The following is a 16,862-nucleotide window of genomic DNA, read 5'->3' as shown; positions in this document are numbered from 1 at the left end:
GTGCATGTTTTAACTAAGGCAGCAGTGTAGGTAGGTGGGTTAAATGAACGGCATGATTGGTGACGTGATTCAGTGGTTTGTGCCCAGATTGGGATTAATATTAAAGTGTTGGTAACCTTTGTTATACTGGATGCTGATAGCAGTACAGAACAAGCTGACTGCATGGTTTGGTAAAAGGCAGACTGGAATTTACATAGCTGGACACTTGATAGAATTGGCAGGCTCAAATTAATAGCTTCTATATTAGTATTACCAAATATTTTACACGGATAACGAAGTGCAATATTTTTTATCATGTATTTTTTTTCGGACATTACAACATCAACAAAGGTTTAACGTATAAAGAAAATCAATGTTTAATTTACAAGCCAAGTGCAAGATTATGCAACTGAAATTGTCACACTGCCAAAAAAAGTGAAAAATATAATTTATTTATTTTAAATGTACTGGGGGAATGCATATTTGATAAATTCATATTAGGTTTTAGGGACATAATACAGCACAGTGGTGGGCAAGTGGTGATTTGGGTTTGTGTTGCATCCACAGCACATGGATACTTTGCAGTCATTGAGGTGACCATGAATTTGTGTGTGTGTGTGTGTGTGTGTGTGTGTGTGTGTGTGTGTGTGTGTGTGTGTGTGTGTGTGTGTGTGTATATATACACACACTAGAGATAAATGTGAGGCTGTCTGTCTGACAGCCAAAGTTTGCCTCATGCAATACTAGACTGATCTCAAGCATAGCAGCAAATCTACAAAAGAATGGCTTATGTTGTTGCAATGGTCCAGCCCTAACTGATATGCTGTGCTGGGTCCGTAAAAGGGCTGTGCGTAAATTAATACCCACAAACCTCAACGAACTGACGCAAATTCCTCCTCAATGATGTGAGAGGCTGGTAATCACACAGAAAACTATTACTTCAATTCACTGCTAAAGGTGATTTCACAAGTCCATGAATCATGGTAAGGCATCATAGTTAGAGATAAGTGATTGGCTTGGAAATAAGGATAAAAAATTAAAAACAAAACAATCTCTTAGAAATAAGTCTTTATTTTGTTAAACAAAGGACTTAAAGCAGTAGTTACTCTGCAAAATTGAAAATAGCTCAAGGGATCCTTCGATTGCTTATAAATACCAGCTCCACAAAGTATAAATACAAATCCCTCCTTTTACACATTTAAGCTGCATTTTTATTAAAAGCTATGGCACGACACTTAAATTCATATAAACCAACAACACACTAGCGAACACACACAATGTCTTGACGTACATGCTAACAGTGATTGCTTCAGAACATGTGTGAAATTTTAAAAAACATGGAACATATATATTTACACAATTTGAGCAAAGCATGTACTATGCAGATTTCTGTTCATATTTATGGGCCTTGGTGAAAATAATAATAATAAAACCCTACATAGGAAAAGGCTCAGAGTTCATCTAACTAAATTAATCAAATTGAACAGTAAAATGTGAGAAATCTAGTTGGTGAGCATTAAAGTTCAGTGACTGCACAAAGAAGGCACATTGTCCCAATTGTCAAACACCTAAAAACACAGAAATGTACGTCTGTCACAGAAATTCAAGAATCGGGGGCAACTGCTTGGAAGTGGTTCACTAGCAAACTCCTTTTTCAACTAACAGAAAAATGCTCATCCATAAATTAATCAAAAAACAAAAACTAGCACAGCAATAGGTCAAAGTGTTTCAGCATCTCAGCGTCACAGTGAGGAGTCGAAATAAAGTCTAAATATTAAATAGAAAACTATTTTAGTTGTTGGCGAGAAGGGACGTTTTCCAGCAACTGACCAACATTAAGTCATTTATAAATAAGAATAACAACTTTTTTCTTATGTTTTCTGGTTATGTTTTCTCAATAGACTAATAAGGGCTGGTGTGTGTCTGAGACTTTAAAGCATAAGTTATGTAGTCAAAAGCTTGAGTTGAACTGGTGCTGCGTCTCATTACTCTGTGTCATCCTCATCATCAAAGCTAGGTGGCTGGAAACTGCACACCTCCTCAAAGGTTAATCCTGCAAAAAAGGAGAAGATGATTTGTTTCTTTACCGAGGAATACATCAGCATGCTGTCAGTTTTAGCGCGAGAAGACGTACGTTTCCACTCATCGATCTGCAGCTCCCGGCTCTCGAAGCTCTGGTCGTAAGGCTCGGCTTCAGGCTCGTCGTCTGGATCGTGGTATTGACCGAAGTAGGGGTGGGCCAGAGCTTCAGCTGCCGTTATCCTCTTATCCGTATCCAGAACCAGCATTCTCTCCAGAAGATCCACAGCTTAAAAACGCATCCGCATGTAAACATGACTGAATCACACTCAATCCCATTGTTTCTTTATGTAAACTTTGTAAATCATAGGGAAAAACCAGGTTCTCTTTGGCATTACCGAGTGGGTTGGCGCCAATAAATACATCAGCAAAGCTCCTCTTGGGCATGTGTGGCAAGGAGCTGATGTAGTTTCTGGCCTGTGAAGACACATCAACAGAGTAAACCAAACATGAGTTCCTACCAACAGCAACATGTCGTGACACATTATTTCATTTAACTTTTTCCAACCTGTTCGGCTTTTCGATCTATCCACATCTGTGCTGCGTTTCCTGATGAGTGCAGTTTACAGTCAACAAGTTCCTCTTGTGATAATTAGAGCATCTTTAAAACTAGATTTATGAAGAATTATTGAGGAACTTGAGCTTGTATTATGTATTGCTACAGAGTTCGACTCTTTGCCTGAAGCGAGACACATGCAGTCAAAAACCCATTAGTGCCTATGAGTGCAAGTGTTTACACTGCAAACCTTGTTTCTAATAAGATAAGATAAGATAACCTTTATTAGTCCCACACGTGGGAAATTTGTTTTGTCACAGCAGGAAGTGGACAGTGCAAAAGTTATGAGGCAAAAATTAGAATACAATAAGAATAAATACAGTACACAACTGTACAGAATAGAATAAAATAAAATACTATATACAGTAGAATAAAATAAATATACAATAAGATAAAAATAGAATACAAATACAAATACTATATACAACTGAGTAAAAATACAACGATGACAGAAAGGATATCCAATTCTTATAATGGCTTTTTATTAAATATTTTTAAAGAACGCCTTGGTATTCCCCCGGATAAGCTGGAGGAGGTGGCTGGGGAGAGGGAGGTCTGGGCCTCTTTGCTTAGGCTGCTGCCCCCGCGACCCGGCCCCGGACAAAGCGGATGAAGATGGATGGATGGATGGATGGATTTTTAAAGAATTATAATAAAGTTTAAAAAATAATAAACCAAGTATCCTGTAAAAAGAAAGGACTGTTGTCTTTGTCTATTAGGGAAGCAAAGAAAAAGTATTACAATCATAATACTCTTCATAAAAAACCTCTCATGTAATTCAACGTGTGGTTTGAAAATAAGTGTGTTATGGTGGAAGAAGATGGCACCTTTCTAAGGGGGAAACAAAAAGAAAAAACACTGAACATCAAAATGCTGTTAGTAACCTTAACATTTAAATCGAGAACTGCACTTTTTTTAAATCCAACTCAAGGTGCTTTTTGCAAATCACTGTTATAACCACGTCCAGCAAGCACGTCACACGACACAGGAGTGACTGAAACGGTAAAATTCTGTGTTTAATTCGAGCTTTTTGCCCCAAGAGGTCTAGTTCCTCCTTGCGCCCCACTTGCCTCAAAAGGAGTTTGAGTTTTCCTTAAACCTTGAAGCTCTTTTTAAAATGTGGCTTCAAATATTAATACCTCCGCCATGGCGGTTATCTTATTGGTAGCGTTTATGGGCGTGTCATTCTGTCTGTAAACATGATAGATCGAAAAGTTTACATCCACCAAGGTCTTCAAGGTCATTTTCATTATTTATTGAAAAAAAGTCTCATAACTTATAATTCTTACAGGTGTGGTAAAAGTACTGTATAAAGTCATATTTGACCTCTAACCTCTGCTTCAAGTTCAACAGATTGATCTGAAGGCTAAAGTGATAATATATAGCTTACTGCCACTGTTTGTATTGACAATATATAGGCATATAATGATAATGAGGGTTCAAAATATCACATTACTTTGGATCTCTGACCTCTTCTTCGAGGTCAAGTAAAATATCTTTTATCTTTAAAACTATGATTCAAATTCCACTACCTTTGTATTGGCAACATTTAAGAAGAGATACTGGTATACTGGAATTCTAAATATCAACATAATAGTTTGCATCCAAATATGTCACATTTGACCTCTGACCTCATTTTTATATGTACCTTTCTTATAAGTTGAGCCTAAAATGTGTTTTATTTTTCAAGAAAGTGAAGAGAAGGAGAATGAGCTGCCTAGATAGTTGGAAATATACTGTCGAATATTATTATATAAGAAGCTCAAGTTATTCATGCACAAGTAACGTTTGGATTTTTGTAAAACAATTGAGTGAATGCTACACTTATACTACATGCACATAAATAATGTTTAGGGGCTGAGCTGTCTTGGCGGAGGTTTGCGCTCTGAGTGCTTCTTGTTGCTTTTGTTCTATTTTAGGATGTGTTAGTGTGGAAACCATCAACATAAGCATAAATTCTGAGGAAAGTCTGACTGTCCGCCCGCTGCTAGTCCGCTCTCAAGAAAGTACCTCTGTATCCTCCTCACCTCATAGCTGGGCATCCTGTTCATTAGAGTTGCTGTGGGCGTCCCTGTCAGACGCAGTATGTGCTGAAGCTGGTTTATATCTTTGAAGTTTGTGTCAAGGGGAGTATAGTGACAGAGCAGAGTTAGTTAAGAAGCTGTGTCTGGGGCTAAACTCCAGGTCACGAGTCTCCAAGCTTTGAGCCCAGAAAAAAAACAAAACTAAAGCTTAAGCATCCTCAGAATTAGAGGAAAGACACATGACAACACTTCTCATTACAGGCACACAGTGAAAGATGAAATCACCTGTGTAACAATAATCTCACAGCAAACACTGCTTAATGCTCTTCAGAGGAAGCAAAGCACACCCACAAGGCTAGAGGGTGAAAAACATGCTGTCATTACAAAGCAGATATTTCCAGCTGAACCACAGAGTGCAGAGTTTAGAGCAGAAATACGGTTAGACAGAGAGGGGGGAGAAAAAAAAAAAAAAAAAAAAACACAAAACTTGCACAGCTTTGTGAACTCACAGACTCTGAAGAGATTTTCTTCAAGAGCTCTGGACCTGGTTTTCCGACGAGCAGCATGATTAACTTCAACTGATCAATATCTACCAGCACACGGTAAAGGAAGACCAGACGCTGCACATGGGGACATCTGTAATCTGACCTCCTTTGAAGCTATGTAATAATCAATCCCATCATCTTTACATTTCACACACAGGAGGGAAAAAAGGAATCTGAGATGTTTCCTGTGGAAGACATTGAATTCATTTATATTGGGTGCTTTTAATAGAAAATGATTGGAGGCGGTGGGCAGCCTAGTGGAGCGCTTGCTTACAAGCTCAGCAGTTAGCTACCAAATACTGGCAAAAGAAAAGAGAGAAAGAAACAGGGTGGTGCAAGGAAAGACAGAGTGAAAGTGTACCTGAGCCAAAGATACACACTTAAAATATAGAAAGAGTCATAGTGCCAAAGTGGAAAAATTACTCAGAGGTGCATGTGTCAAGTGAGAAAAATGTGTGATCGCTCTTCATGAGAAAACGCCTCAGGCAGAGTCGTGTTGAAAAGGAAAGTCGGCTTTCCGTGTGAGGACGGAGAAAAGCAGTATTGCAGATTTATTGCAGACAAATCAGCGTGCCTCTACGTCATCATCGGTGTGTGTTGGATCAGTTTAATTTGTTATGTAAATTGTTTGTCAGCTGCAGGAGTTCATGGTGTGCACAGCGAACTGTCAGATGAAAAGGATACGGTCAGTGCCGGGAAACAGAGCACGTCCAGTGAGAAGTTCTGCCATTATGCATCCCACAGACCAAATATCCACTGAAACACAGAAGGACACAGACATTATACCCAGAACACTCTTCTATTTACAGACGGATCACAGAGGGGAGCTTCTTTATGCCGTCTACCTGTCATGTTGTAATGCATCCAGTTCAACATGATCTCTGGGGCACGGTACCAGCGGGTCGCCACGTAGCCGGTCATCTCATCGTCGGTGTGTCGTGCCAGACCAAAGTCCAAAATCTGACAACAATTTAGATGCCAAAAAAAAAAAAAAAAGAAGCAAGACTTAAAAAATACAAACAAATCATTTACATTTGTAGGCAGTTTTGAGATAAACTGATGTTTCAAATAAAAGCAGCGCTTCACTGACCTTCAGCTCACAGTCTTCATTCACTGCAAGGTTACTTGGTTTTAAATCCTGTGGTAATTTAAACCAAGATGGTGAGATGAAGTAAATCTGTTCTTTGTTAAAAGATGAGTCTTGCATCATTAAAAATTAAATCTAAAGTCAAAGCGTTATGACTTCCTTTCTTTTCACAGGATTAACAAGTCTGACTCTGCAAAGTGAAAGAAGTCAAACCCCGGGACACTTCATGTCCTCCTGTTCAACGATTGTCTGACAAAAGTTACTATAAAATGAAACAGCACTTACTCGATGTATGATGCCTGCTGAGTGAATATACTGCAGAGAGACGGGAGCAGACGTGTCAGATTACATCATGTGTTTACAGATAGACTGATTTAACACAACAAAACACATCAGGAGATACAGGACACGATGTAAAAACATTAGATAAGAATCACTGAAGGAACTCCTTGCTTAGAGGTAGATAATATAATGATACCACTCTCATATCTGTACATTAAATATATGGCGCTAGGAGAAGGTCATCTTTGCCTACAGTAGAGAATGGAAACATGGAGGGCAGCTAAGGCCTTGATTACACTCTGTTGTGGACACGGACAGCTGTAGATACAAGAGCCGAGTCACCATTCCTGTTATACTTCTTGAACCTCTGCCACCTGTGGTGCAGTTGTAGTTGGTGCTTTGTCATGCAGTCACAAAAAAGATCGGTCTGAAGACAACATTTACGCCACTCGGACCAAAGCAGATTCACAAACACATCTCAGTTCAAAGGTGAAATCCTTTTCCTAGTACCTCAGAACAGGTTTAGTGTATAAGCACCGCCTGAATGCCAGAAAGAACTTGTTTACCTAAACTAACTATTAATACAGATAATAACTCATCTGTGACACTATCTGCCAATTTCGTTTTTACTGTAACAACAGCAGTGAAGCTTGAGTAAACATGATTTGTAACTGAACACAGTTAAGACAATAAGTAAAATCCTCACTCCACTGAAAGTACACACAGGTGGAACTCAGGAGTGATTCTAACCTTGGCGGCCGACAACACTGTACACAATGGTAGACTGGTGACCAAGCAAATAAGACATTAAAAAAAAGAAGATTTTTGATGAGAAAGCGGTCTTTAAACACACAGAGAGACAAAGCTGTGCAGGAAGTAGGATTTTATCACAGCAGAGGTAAGAGGGAATTCATTACAATGCGTTTCAAATGTCATCTTTTGCTTCTGGTTCAGTGAGTTTTGGTCAAAGAGAGACAAAACAGAGATGGTGACTTTCAGTAAACAGAAGGGGGGCTCTGCGCTTTGTGTTTACATGTTTTTGCAAAATCTGTTGACCTGTTTTTTAATCGTTTGTTGTTTTAGCCATTAGGTGGTTGTTGAAATGGTTTTGTGGGCTTTTTGCTGACATTCTGACCTTTCTGTGAATGCCATAGGTGTCTGTGTTTAAATAACAGATCTGGCGGTACATCCCGTTAAACCAGATGTTCTCCCCCCTGATGGGGTTCAACAGGTTAAATGTTTATTGCTTAATTACTTTGCGTAGTGTGAATGACAATAAGGGAAGTTTTTATCAGTAGGAAAAGCTGTAAAACCTACGAAAATAAAGTTAAAAGTCCAAAATTTCTGCTTGAGGCTGTTTGTGGTAAGCAGCAGATCAAACTTCTTAACATTCAGGCCTGTCAGACACTCGGACACTGAGCCATGGCTCTGTGCTAAGCTTTGTAATCTTCAATATCATTGAAATGCAGCCAGGTGCTGCTCATTTTATTCATTTCATCACTTTTCCCCAACACGCTTGCATTAAAATCCGGTTGCCCCGTCTCTCTGGTTACCCGGCCTGTACCACTACACTTGTCGTCTTGGAACGTCTGCCCCCCTTCCTTCTTTCAATAATGGTATGATCCCAGTCTGTCTTTGCATGTATTTGGCCACATGGTGTGCCCATCAAATTAAAGTCCCATCCCTGCCTGCATGGATTCTCAGCAGGGCTGAAGATTAGGCTGCTACATACAACCCGGCCATTAATAACTGACATATGAAATTATCTCACAGGCCAGATACAATTGTCCACAGGCCATACGTTTGACACCCCTGCTCTAAACCACAGCAAACCTGAAGAGATTTCACTAGAATCTCCAACACAGTCTGACCACTAAGGACAGGAAAGGGAGAGTTGCATTTATTGTGAAGCACTTTCTGATTTTTGTCTGTGAAAAGTGCTATACGAATACATTTTGCTTGCCCAGGTTAGCTAGCAGACACTTAGGACTCTAGCATTTGCTAAGCTGACCAGATATGAGGGTGGCATCAATCTTTATCTTGCTCAAGAAAAGGAAAGAAATAAGCACGTTTTCCACAACATCAATCATTCCTTTAAGCTCACCTTTAATCCTCGGAGGATCTGGTATATGAGAAACTGCACGTGGTCATCGGTGAGCTTTTGACATTTGACTATGTTGTTGAGATCTGCCCCCATTAGATGAGTCACGAGATACCTGCCAAAGCAGAAAAGATTGTTGTCCCAGCTTAAACAGACAAGTGTCAGAAGCCATGCCAGTGTTTGTCACGTCATTAAAAAAAAAAAAAGAAAAAAATACTAATGTCATAAAATGTATTTGCACTTCCAAACTAATAATTTCAGAGCTGTTTGCAGCCTGTGCCTAATTTCCCCATATGGCTATGTGAGCTTAAACCGGTTTAGCTGCTACTTCTTTTCACTCTCACGTCTCTCGAGAGGCACCGAAAGGCCAAGCCCTTCACAAATGGAATGTCATTTAACAACACACCCCAGATAAATGGGCTTAATAGTACTGCATTAGTGGATAATTCAAATCTAATCCCAAAGCTGTTTAAAATGCCCAAACAGCACTTATGGAAGGAGTCTGCAGCGGGATGCTAGACGAGCACTTTTGGAGCCAAAACTCACAGAGCCACGTGCTGCTTCGTCAGTCCGCTGCACAACAAATACCCGTTTCATGAATACTCCTCTATTCTCACACAGTACAGAGAACGAGGGCTTAAAATAGCATCTGGTTGTGCTTGAACTTGTTCTCAGCTGCAGACATAAGGACACAGACACTCGCCTAAGTTCATTCGCCTGGGGGGGGGGGGGAATAGATACACACACGTATATAAAATATGAATAGTGACCTCTCTTCTCCTCTCTCCTAAAGAAAGAGGGGCATGGCTAGAGCGCTGAGGAGTCTCAGGGTCATACCCAGAGCACCTGCACAGTTGACATTTTTACTTATTTTTACGTTGCATGCAGAAACTTTACAGCGTTTGGCAGATATGCACTGGAGAACAGTGTCAAACACTGCAAAAGGCATGCCAGCCCACTGACTCACCCCCTGTTCTTTTTCCCACAGGGGTCCAAGCTTTACATGTGCTCTACATGTGTGACCTTGCATTGCCTCGAGTCCTCCATATCATTATGCTTTTCTGGGAGGAGGGCAGGGCTTCTTGAGTGGACGGCTCTCCATTACAACAGCACACAGATGCTGCCACTCGAAGTATGAAGACAAAATTCCAGCAAGTCATTAAAGTGTTCAGTTTCAATGAGTCTACTTCAGCAGTTTAGCGTTGTGGGCCCTCTTATTTTGTTAGTCATACATTTGTCTTCCCTTTCAAAGGCCCTGTGCCTACATTACCCAAGAAGCAATGCAACTGCAAACAGTTTATTCCACATTTCAGTGCGTCACACTTCGAGCTGCAAGCCTGCAGCAGAGATGAGCACATGTGGTTTGAAATGATGCTGCACTGACATGAATCATCTTTACATAAATAAATAACGTGCAATTCTTAAAGGGGCCACTGGAGACTTAAAAAGCAAAAAACAAAAAAATAAACAAAAATAATAAATAAATATAATCCTTAAGACTTTAATATTAAAATTCCAAATTTACATACATTGAAAACCTGATGATGGCCAAGTATAAGAAAGTAGTTTTACCCTCTTTTAGTGTTTTATCCCTTTATTGCAACTTTATGGTAAATGGACCGATTCTTATAAAGTGATTTTTATAGCATTTCTTTAACTGTTAGGTTTTGGTTAAGTTTAAAAGTCCCTCTGTTCTGTGGCAAAGAAGCGCACACGCCTTAGCAGGCAACCCTGCACTCGACCTTCTCATCCAAATATGGTCACTTCTGGCTCAAAACAAATTTAACACGCTGGTGCCTAAACACCAGCAGTGATGCTTCAAAATGCAGAATTTAGAAAGCAATGAGTGATGTCATATTGGCTCTGCCCATCTTTTATATACAATCTGTTGCAATTCATCCAATCAATTTCTTAACCACTTATCCAACTGGGTCATCAGAGGCTGGAACATATCCCTACAAGAGGCAGGGTATGGCATCTACCCCCCTGTAATCAATTTAAAAACTACCAATACTCTCTGGACTCTGAGAGGACACTGAAGAACTGGGAAAACTGCAACACAGGAAGTGTGGAGTGTCAAACTCCACTCTGAAGGCCCCAGCCGACCCACAGGCTCAGACCCCGAGCCTTCCAGCTGTGAGGTAAGAGTGCTAACCACTGCACTGCTGTACCGCTGCAATTTTAAATGTCCGATATCATAGAGGGGGAAAAAAAGTTTAGGAAAAATATTGCACAAAGATTTAATCAACTTTCAAAAGGTTGTGCAGACACAATACGTCAGAGAGGGGGAGATACTCGAGAAGATGATGGATGAAAAATGAGAAAACTTCACTACACTTCAAATCCCTGCATGAGCCTGAGTCATCTATCAGAAGCCTTTTCCACACTCTGAATTTAAATTGTGTTAACTGTGATCTGACTGAGCTGTCAGAGAAGCTTGAGATCAAATATTGAACACAGCGTTGTTATTTTCTTCTATCCTGAGACCAAACACAGGCTGCATGATCCTTATAAATTATTACAAGAATAAAACTGTGATATACCTCCAAATGATTATGAAAAAAAAAAAAAATCTAGCTTGTGTGTTGCACTATAAACACAACATCATGCAAGTTTCACGGCACTTCAAATCACATGATGCTCTTCAAAGGAGGTTTGGTGTTCCAAGGAAAAAGTCTCATTTATTCCGCTCTCTTCACATGACCCTGGATAGACTGACTGATGTTGAGATCAGGGCTCTGTTGCAGGACTCCCTGTTGCTTAGGACTCTAGTTATATGAACTTAAAATTTTATTAAAAAGCTGATGCAAAAGTAACACATAACCTTTAACAAAACTGAGGACAGACACTTTCACAGAAAACTACATAAATTAATTCATTTGATTATTGCATAGTTAGACTTAGTCACCCTCCAATTACTCACCTCCACAGAGAGCTGACTGACCTACTGTCTCAGCCAAATAATTTCCTGGGGAAATCCCAGGACAGACTGCCCAACAAACTTATCTTTGCACAAGTGGATAGAGTTTATTTCCATATTTGTTACTGCTTCTTACTTCAGCCAGTAGAGCAGTAATAGAGAGCCCAGTGCAAATGTCCAACATTTTCAAGTAATTGGTAGCAAATGTCAAATTAGAGGTTTGTGATGCAGCCGAGAACCAAGTTAAGAGTTTATATAAAGTAGGTAAAACAAACATTAAACGTGTCACCAAATATATCTGTAAAGGTGGCATTGACATGAAAATTGCACCAACAACCTATCCATGCAAACCAACCAATGAAAAATGACACAGGGAAAATGTATTGAACATGCTTACTGAAGTTTATCTAACATTTCTTGCAAAAGCCTTTGCTGGTGATTACAGCTTCAAGACGCCCCATGTATGGAGGAAACTAGTCGCATGTATTGCTCAAGTGGGATTTTGGTCCATTCTTCAAATCCTGCAGGCACTGTGTGCCCCTTCAATGAACTCTGGGCTTTAGTTCTTTCCACAGACTTTCAATTGGATTCAGGTCAGATGATTGGCTACCATTCTAGCAGCTTAATTTTTTCCTCTCTTACTGTATGTTTGAGATCATTACCGCAATGAAACATCCACCCTCGTTTCATCTTCATAATCAATAATGTGTCATTACATTTCTCCAGTGATCCTTATATGAAGCGTGCCAGTGATGTGTTGCTGAAAAACAGCCCCACACATGATGCTCACTGGAACCTTCAGTATTTCAGAAAGTCTTCTGTAATCAGTGGCATCATGTCTTACAACAGTAAGGCTGCAAAGGTCTTGAGAGAGCTCACTGGTTTTACAGTGTGACACCTTAGGCCATCACTTGGGACTGAACAAGCTGATATTAATTTGCACCAATAGCAGGATTGCTTTCTAACTACTGATACATTTTAGCCGGTGTCATGACTTTCCACACCTCCTTTACTTCATGTGTTCAATGCTTTTTTCTTTATTTTTTCTTATTGTTACATATATGTGAATTTATGGACATCTATGGTTTGATTTCTTTGAATGTGTGGATTGTTGCCAACATCTGGTGAGAAATGACATGTCAATAGCACCTTCAGACTTTACTTAGAAAACTGGTGTTGTTTTCAATGTTTACTTTAGCCGCTGTATGCTCCCAGGACGTGCAGTTTGCTGCCACACTGACCTTCATGAATTTTAGATATTGGCGATAATGCTTCCAGTATCGCTTGGTTCAGATAATGAAGTAAATAGGATGGGTAAATAATACAGGGACATTTTCAGTATGAAATCATAAATAAGTGAGTGACTCTAAGCATTCACTTGTTGGATGAGGTGCTCCCTGGAATCTGCTACAGTTTGAACTTTCAGTGTCAAGAACAAAAAGAAAGAAGAAGAAAAAAAAGAGTGACACTCCACCAATAACAAGCAAGGCAGCACGCACAACTGCATGCTGAGTCACTGCTAAGCTGTTCACTTCCAATTTCCAAGAGATTTTAACATCAACAAACAATAACTACCTGTTTTTCTGTAAACCAGGGCATGTACTACATGTTCCACAAAACCAGAAATCAGGAAACAGAAGGAAGGAAGCTGGTGATGAAGAGACTGGCTACAGCCAGTGAGTGAATAACTAACATAGCAGAGAGTCTAAAGAATGTTTGTCAGTGTTTTCAGTCTCCTGGCGTGCCTCCAGGTGTTTTCCAGGAACAGTCGGGATTGTGGGCTGCTGAGAAACTCAAGGCTGCTGAGCTTCACATCACTGTTAAATTATGCAAAAGCCCTGATACTTTAAATTTAAGATAACATAAAGAAGCACATTCGACTCACACGTCGGTGAAGTCCTTCAGAGAGGTGGCAGGGGTGAAGACATCTAAGAGGCCAATTACCTGCAAGAATGAGACAAACACTGTTAAGCTCAAAACTGAAGAACAAAGACCTGCAGGGCTTTGCTCTCAACAGGCGGATCAAATTGAAGAGAGACAACTCACTCACGTTTTCATGTTTCATATGTTTAAGCAGCTGCAGCTCTCTGTAGGTTCTTTTGGCGTGGACGATGGACTGAAAAGGCCGAGAGAGCTTCTTCACAGCGACCTTCAAACCGGTCTCCATGTCAATGGCGGAGCTGTTTAAAAAAAGTCAAAAGCATACATGTGAGCTTAAATCTCATTGGGGAAAACACCTTAACTTTTAGCATACACCAATTTAGATCATAAAACCAACAAGTGATCAGCATTTATTTAACACTGAAAGACTGTGGCTTTAATCAAAGCAAGCCCGTCCTTTTCAGGCAGAGGAACTGAAGCGTTTCATGTGGCTCAGTCTGGGTTTGAGTTTGCTCTCAAAAAACCAAAGTAGGTTGCAGGAAGAGCTGCTGAAGGCTGGGGGGAAAAGCACGACATCAGCAGAAAATGCCATCTCTCAGCAGACTGCAAGCAGCCCTGGCAGCAGCATATCCCCCGCTCTGAAAACCAACTGTCTCTGACCCAAAAGCAACACCCACCCCACCCCTGCTTAACTCACCTAAACAGAGTCACGGCTTGTGGATGGCCTCGTGTGACTGCTGTGGGGACACCAGCGTGCCCGCAGACACATCAACATCAATCGATATTAAAGTTAACAAAGAAACCACCTATAGCAATGCCAACCTAATAATAAAAAATGGATACAGGGATTATCATCATAGCAAGAAACAGAGGGCTCGAAGCATCTTTCTAGTCTCTGGTTCAATTCCTCAGCATATATTTGAGTCACCTTAACTGTTCTTCCCTACATACACTGCTGCACTGAGCTTTTACCCATTTCAAGAGCATGCAGGAATGTAAATCCCACATACAGCTGTATTAGATATTAAATCATCCCGTCAGCTCCCTCATAAGAAGGACCTCGTGTTTGATTGAAGGAAGTCAAAACAGTGCAGTCATCCTTTGTCTTACATAATGCAGACACTATCTAGGCAGCACCCTCACTGAAACAAAATGAGTATTTTTTAAGTGGTATGAACACATCTAAAAAAGACTATGTCCTTTAGCAATTTGCGCATAACAGTGTTCAGTTGTGCAAGCTTCTTGGACAAAGACGCTCCTTAACTCGTTCGATTTATTAGGTATGATGATATGGGAGTCGACTTCTGATAAAGCCACCAACCTGCAGCAGGGTTCAGGTGTGCGTCATTGCCACACAGTTTAGAGCATGCTGTTCAGTTTCAGTTTCAAATTACTGGCTACAGTAAACTTGAAGTCATCACGTAACTGCTAACAATATAAGCCAGCGCACTGTTATAATAAAAACAATCACAGTCAGTGCAGCAGTAGCAGCGAGCTGACAGTAATCTGACCAGCAACAGATTATCCTATTGCCCAGCAACAGCACAGCTGTCCTCTTCCATTTGCAAAACAAACATCTGCTCACTAAAAGAAGTGTACCACTGACTATGTTGTGTCCCAGATCGTATCAGCAGCACAATCCATTTAATTAAAAACCTATGTAAAGGGTCCATTCAGCCAAAGATGACCTTACTGCCGCTAGGCAACATTAAGGAAACCCACCCTCAAGAGGCAAGATCTCCACTCTGCTGTGCATGCAAATACCTCTGAGCTGCAGATTTGTATATAACGTATCAAACATTAACTGCAGGGCTCCCTAACATATAACTAGTTATCAAGAGTGAAAGGCAACACTGAGAGAACATTAAGGTTTTGATGAGGCTGCCTATCAAATTTGCATGAAGACAGCAGCTGGTTTTCATAGCAACCAACTTGGGAGGTTTTAGCAGCTGTTGATCATTTTCAGTCATTATTTTTAAAGTTAGCCACAAAAGTAAAAGATACTAACATTACAGTGACTTAAACAGAAAACTGTTTGCACTTATTATTATTATTATAGATTTTTTTTAAATAGCCAAATAGTCAATCTATCGGTCTATTCATTGTTTTAGATTACAGCACTCTGACTTTCTTTATCCATGCAAGATCAGTGAAGTGGACATCTCAACTTTCCACTTGTGCTCCTAATAAGAAAAACATCCAGAAGCTGTGCTCACATCGTCAATATGAAGGGACTGAGTTAATTCAAACAACCTACCTAGCAGCAAGCAGCTATATTTGTTGCACTAACGGTGCAATGTGCATTAAATGTCTTTATCCAGAACAAATGTGGTCGGAGTAACCTGAGGAGACCAGAACACTTGTGTGACTCTTAACATGCACACTGATCAGTGCATGTGGATCAGACTTTCTATACTTAGTTCACAGCCAGGAATTTATTAGCACTTAATAATTACAACTCGGTAACACGTCAAAGATAGCAAGTTCTGGGCTTTTCTTGCTCAAACAGACACCGCGGCTCCACCTTGCTCGCCATTAGCTTGTGAAGCGCAGGCCTCGTCTAAATGAATGGACAAGTCAGGCTAACTTCACCTAACTGAACTTTTTGGAGGAAGGCGATTTACCAGACAGATCCGTAGGCGCCGGATCCAACCGGGGCCAGTCTCTGGTACCGCTCCGGGACTTCCCATATCGTCTTGTTCACCTCCTCTCGATAAAAATCGTGTTTCTCTGGTCGCGACATTCCTGCAGGACCAACTGCCGACCACCGACCGACTTTCTGCTCCAAGGTGGGGGACTCCGAGCCGCGCAGAGCTCAACTTTACCAAAGTGCAAAAAAAGTGGCGCTAAACGAAAAGTTTCTCGTCCCCGGAGAAACTGATGTCGTTTAAAGTTACCGTGCTGCCTTCTTGTGAAGTTCTGCAATGTGTGCACACACTTTTCAGGTCTCCACGTTATTTGTTCCTCCTCACCCTGCTGGTTCTCACGCTCGCCCGAGATTTCACCCCACTCGCTTCGCTAAACGGCGCAAAATCTCGCGGGAAAAAGAAAGAAAAAAAAAGTTGGGACAGCTGTGCGGACGACGTCTGAAACGGTGCTGCGTTCAGGTAGTGCAGGAAAAATACTCGGAGAACTAATCGGTGTCAGACGATTAAAAATAATAATAATAATAAAAAAAAATGAATGTGGCTTAAGCATTTTAATCTGCAGAATATCGAAAATAATTCCGTTTAAATGGATAAAAGTTATGAGCTTTCCGTGTGAATTGGAGAGTACTTGACTAAAGTATCTTAGTTATACCACCCGATTAAACAGGATGTAACATTAAGAGTTAACTGTGTTTTTTTTCCTGTAGCATGTTTACTTTACAATAAATTCACTAAAAACCCATATTTATCCGCTTGACTC

The 16,862-nt window shown here is 40.4% G+C and overlaps 1 protein-coding gene across 2 annotated transcripts; it reads right to left on the bottom strand.

The window, feature by feature from the left end:
• Window positions 1-1,032: 1,032 nt before the first annotated feature.
• Window positions 1,033-16,484, bottom strand: mapk14a (mitogen-activated protein kinase 14a). Of its 2 annotated transcripts, none has more exons than XM_082518709.1 (12): window positions 16,079-16,484; window positions 13,624-13,753; window positions 13,459-13,517; window positions 8,657-8,768; window positions 6,556-6,585; window positions 6,274-6,321; window positions 6,029-6,143; window positions 5,868-5,939; window positions 5,148-5,227; window positions 2,397-2,475; window positions 2,114-2,287; window positions 1,033-2,032 (listed from the first exon to the last, which is right to left on the bottom strand). In XM_082518709.1, the coding sequence occupies exons 1-12, from the start codon at window positions 16,195-16,197 to the stop codon at window positions 1,965-1,967; spliced, it is 1,086 nt and encodes a 361-aa protein (XP_082374835.1). In that variant the 5' UTR covers window positions 16,198-16,484; the 3' UTR covers window positions 1,033-1,964. The 2 variants fall into 2 exon arrangements, with proteins under 2 accessions (XP_082374835.1, XP_082374834.1); XM_082518708.1 differs by lacking the exon at window positions 5,148-5,227 and adding an exon at window positions 4,642-4,721.
• Between the last annotated feature and the right edge of the window lie 378 nt (window positions 16,485-16,862).

The sequence above is a fragment of the Aulonocara stuartgranti genome (assembly GCF_965226115.1).
Source record: "Aulonocara stuartgranti genome assembly, chromosome: 20".
Lineage (NCBI taxonomy): Eukaryota > Metazoa > Chordata > Actinopteri > Cichliformes > Cichlidae > Aulonocara > Aulonocara stuartgranti.
Note: the sequence above shows the minus strand (reverse complement) of the source record. Positions and strands in the feature narration are given on the sequence as shown.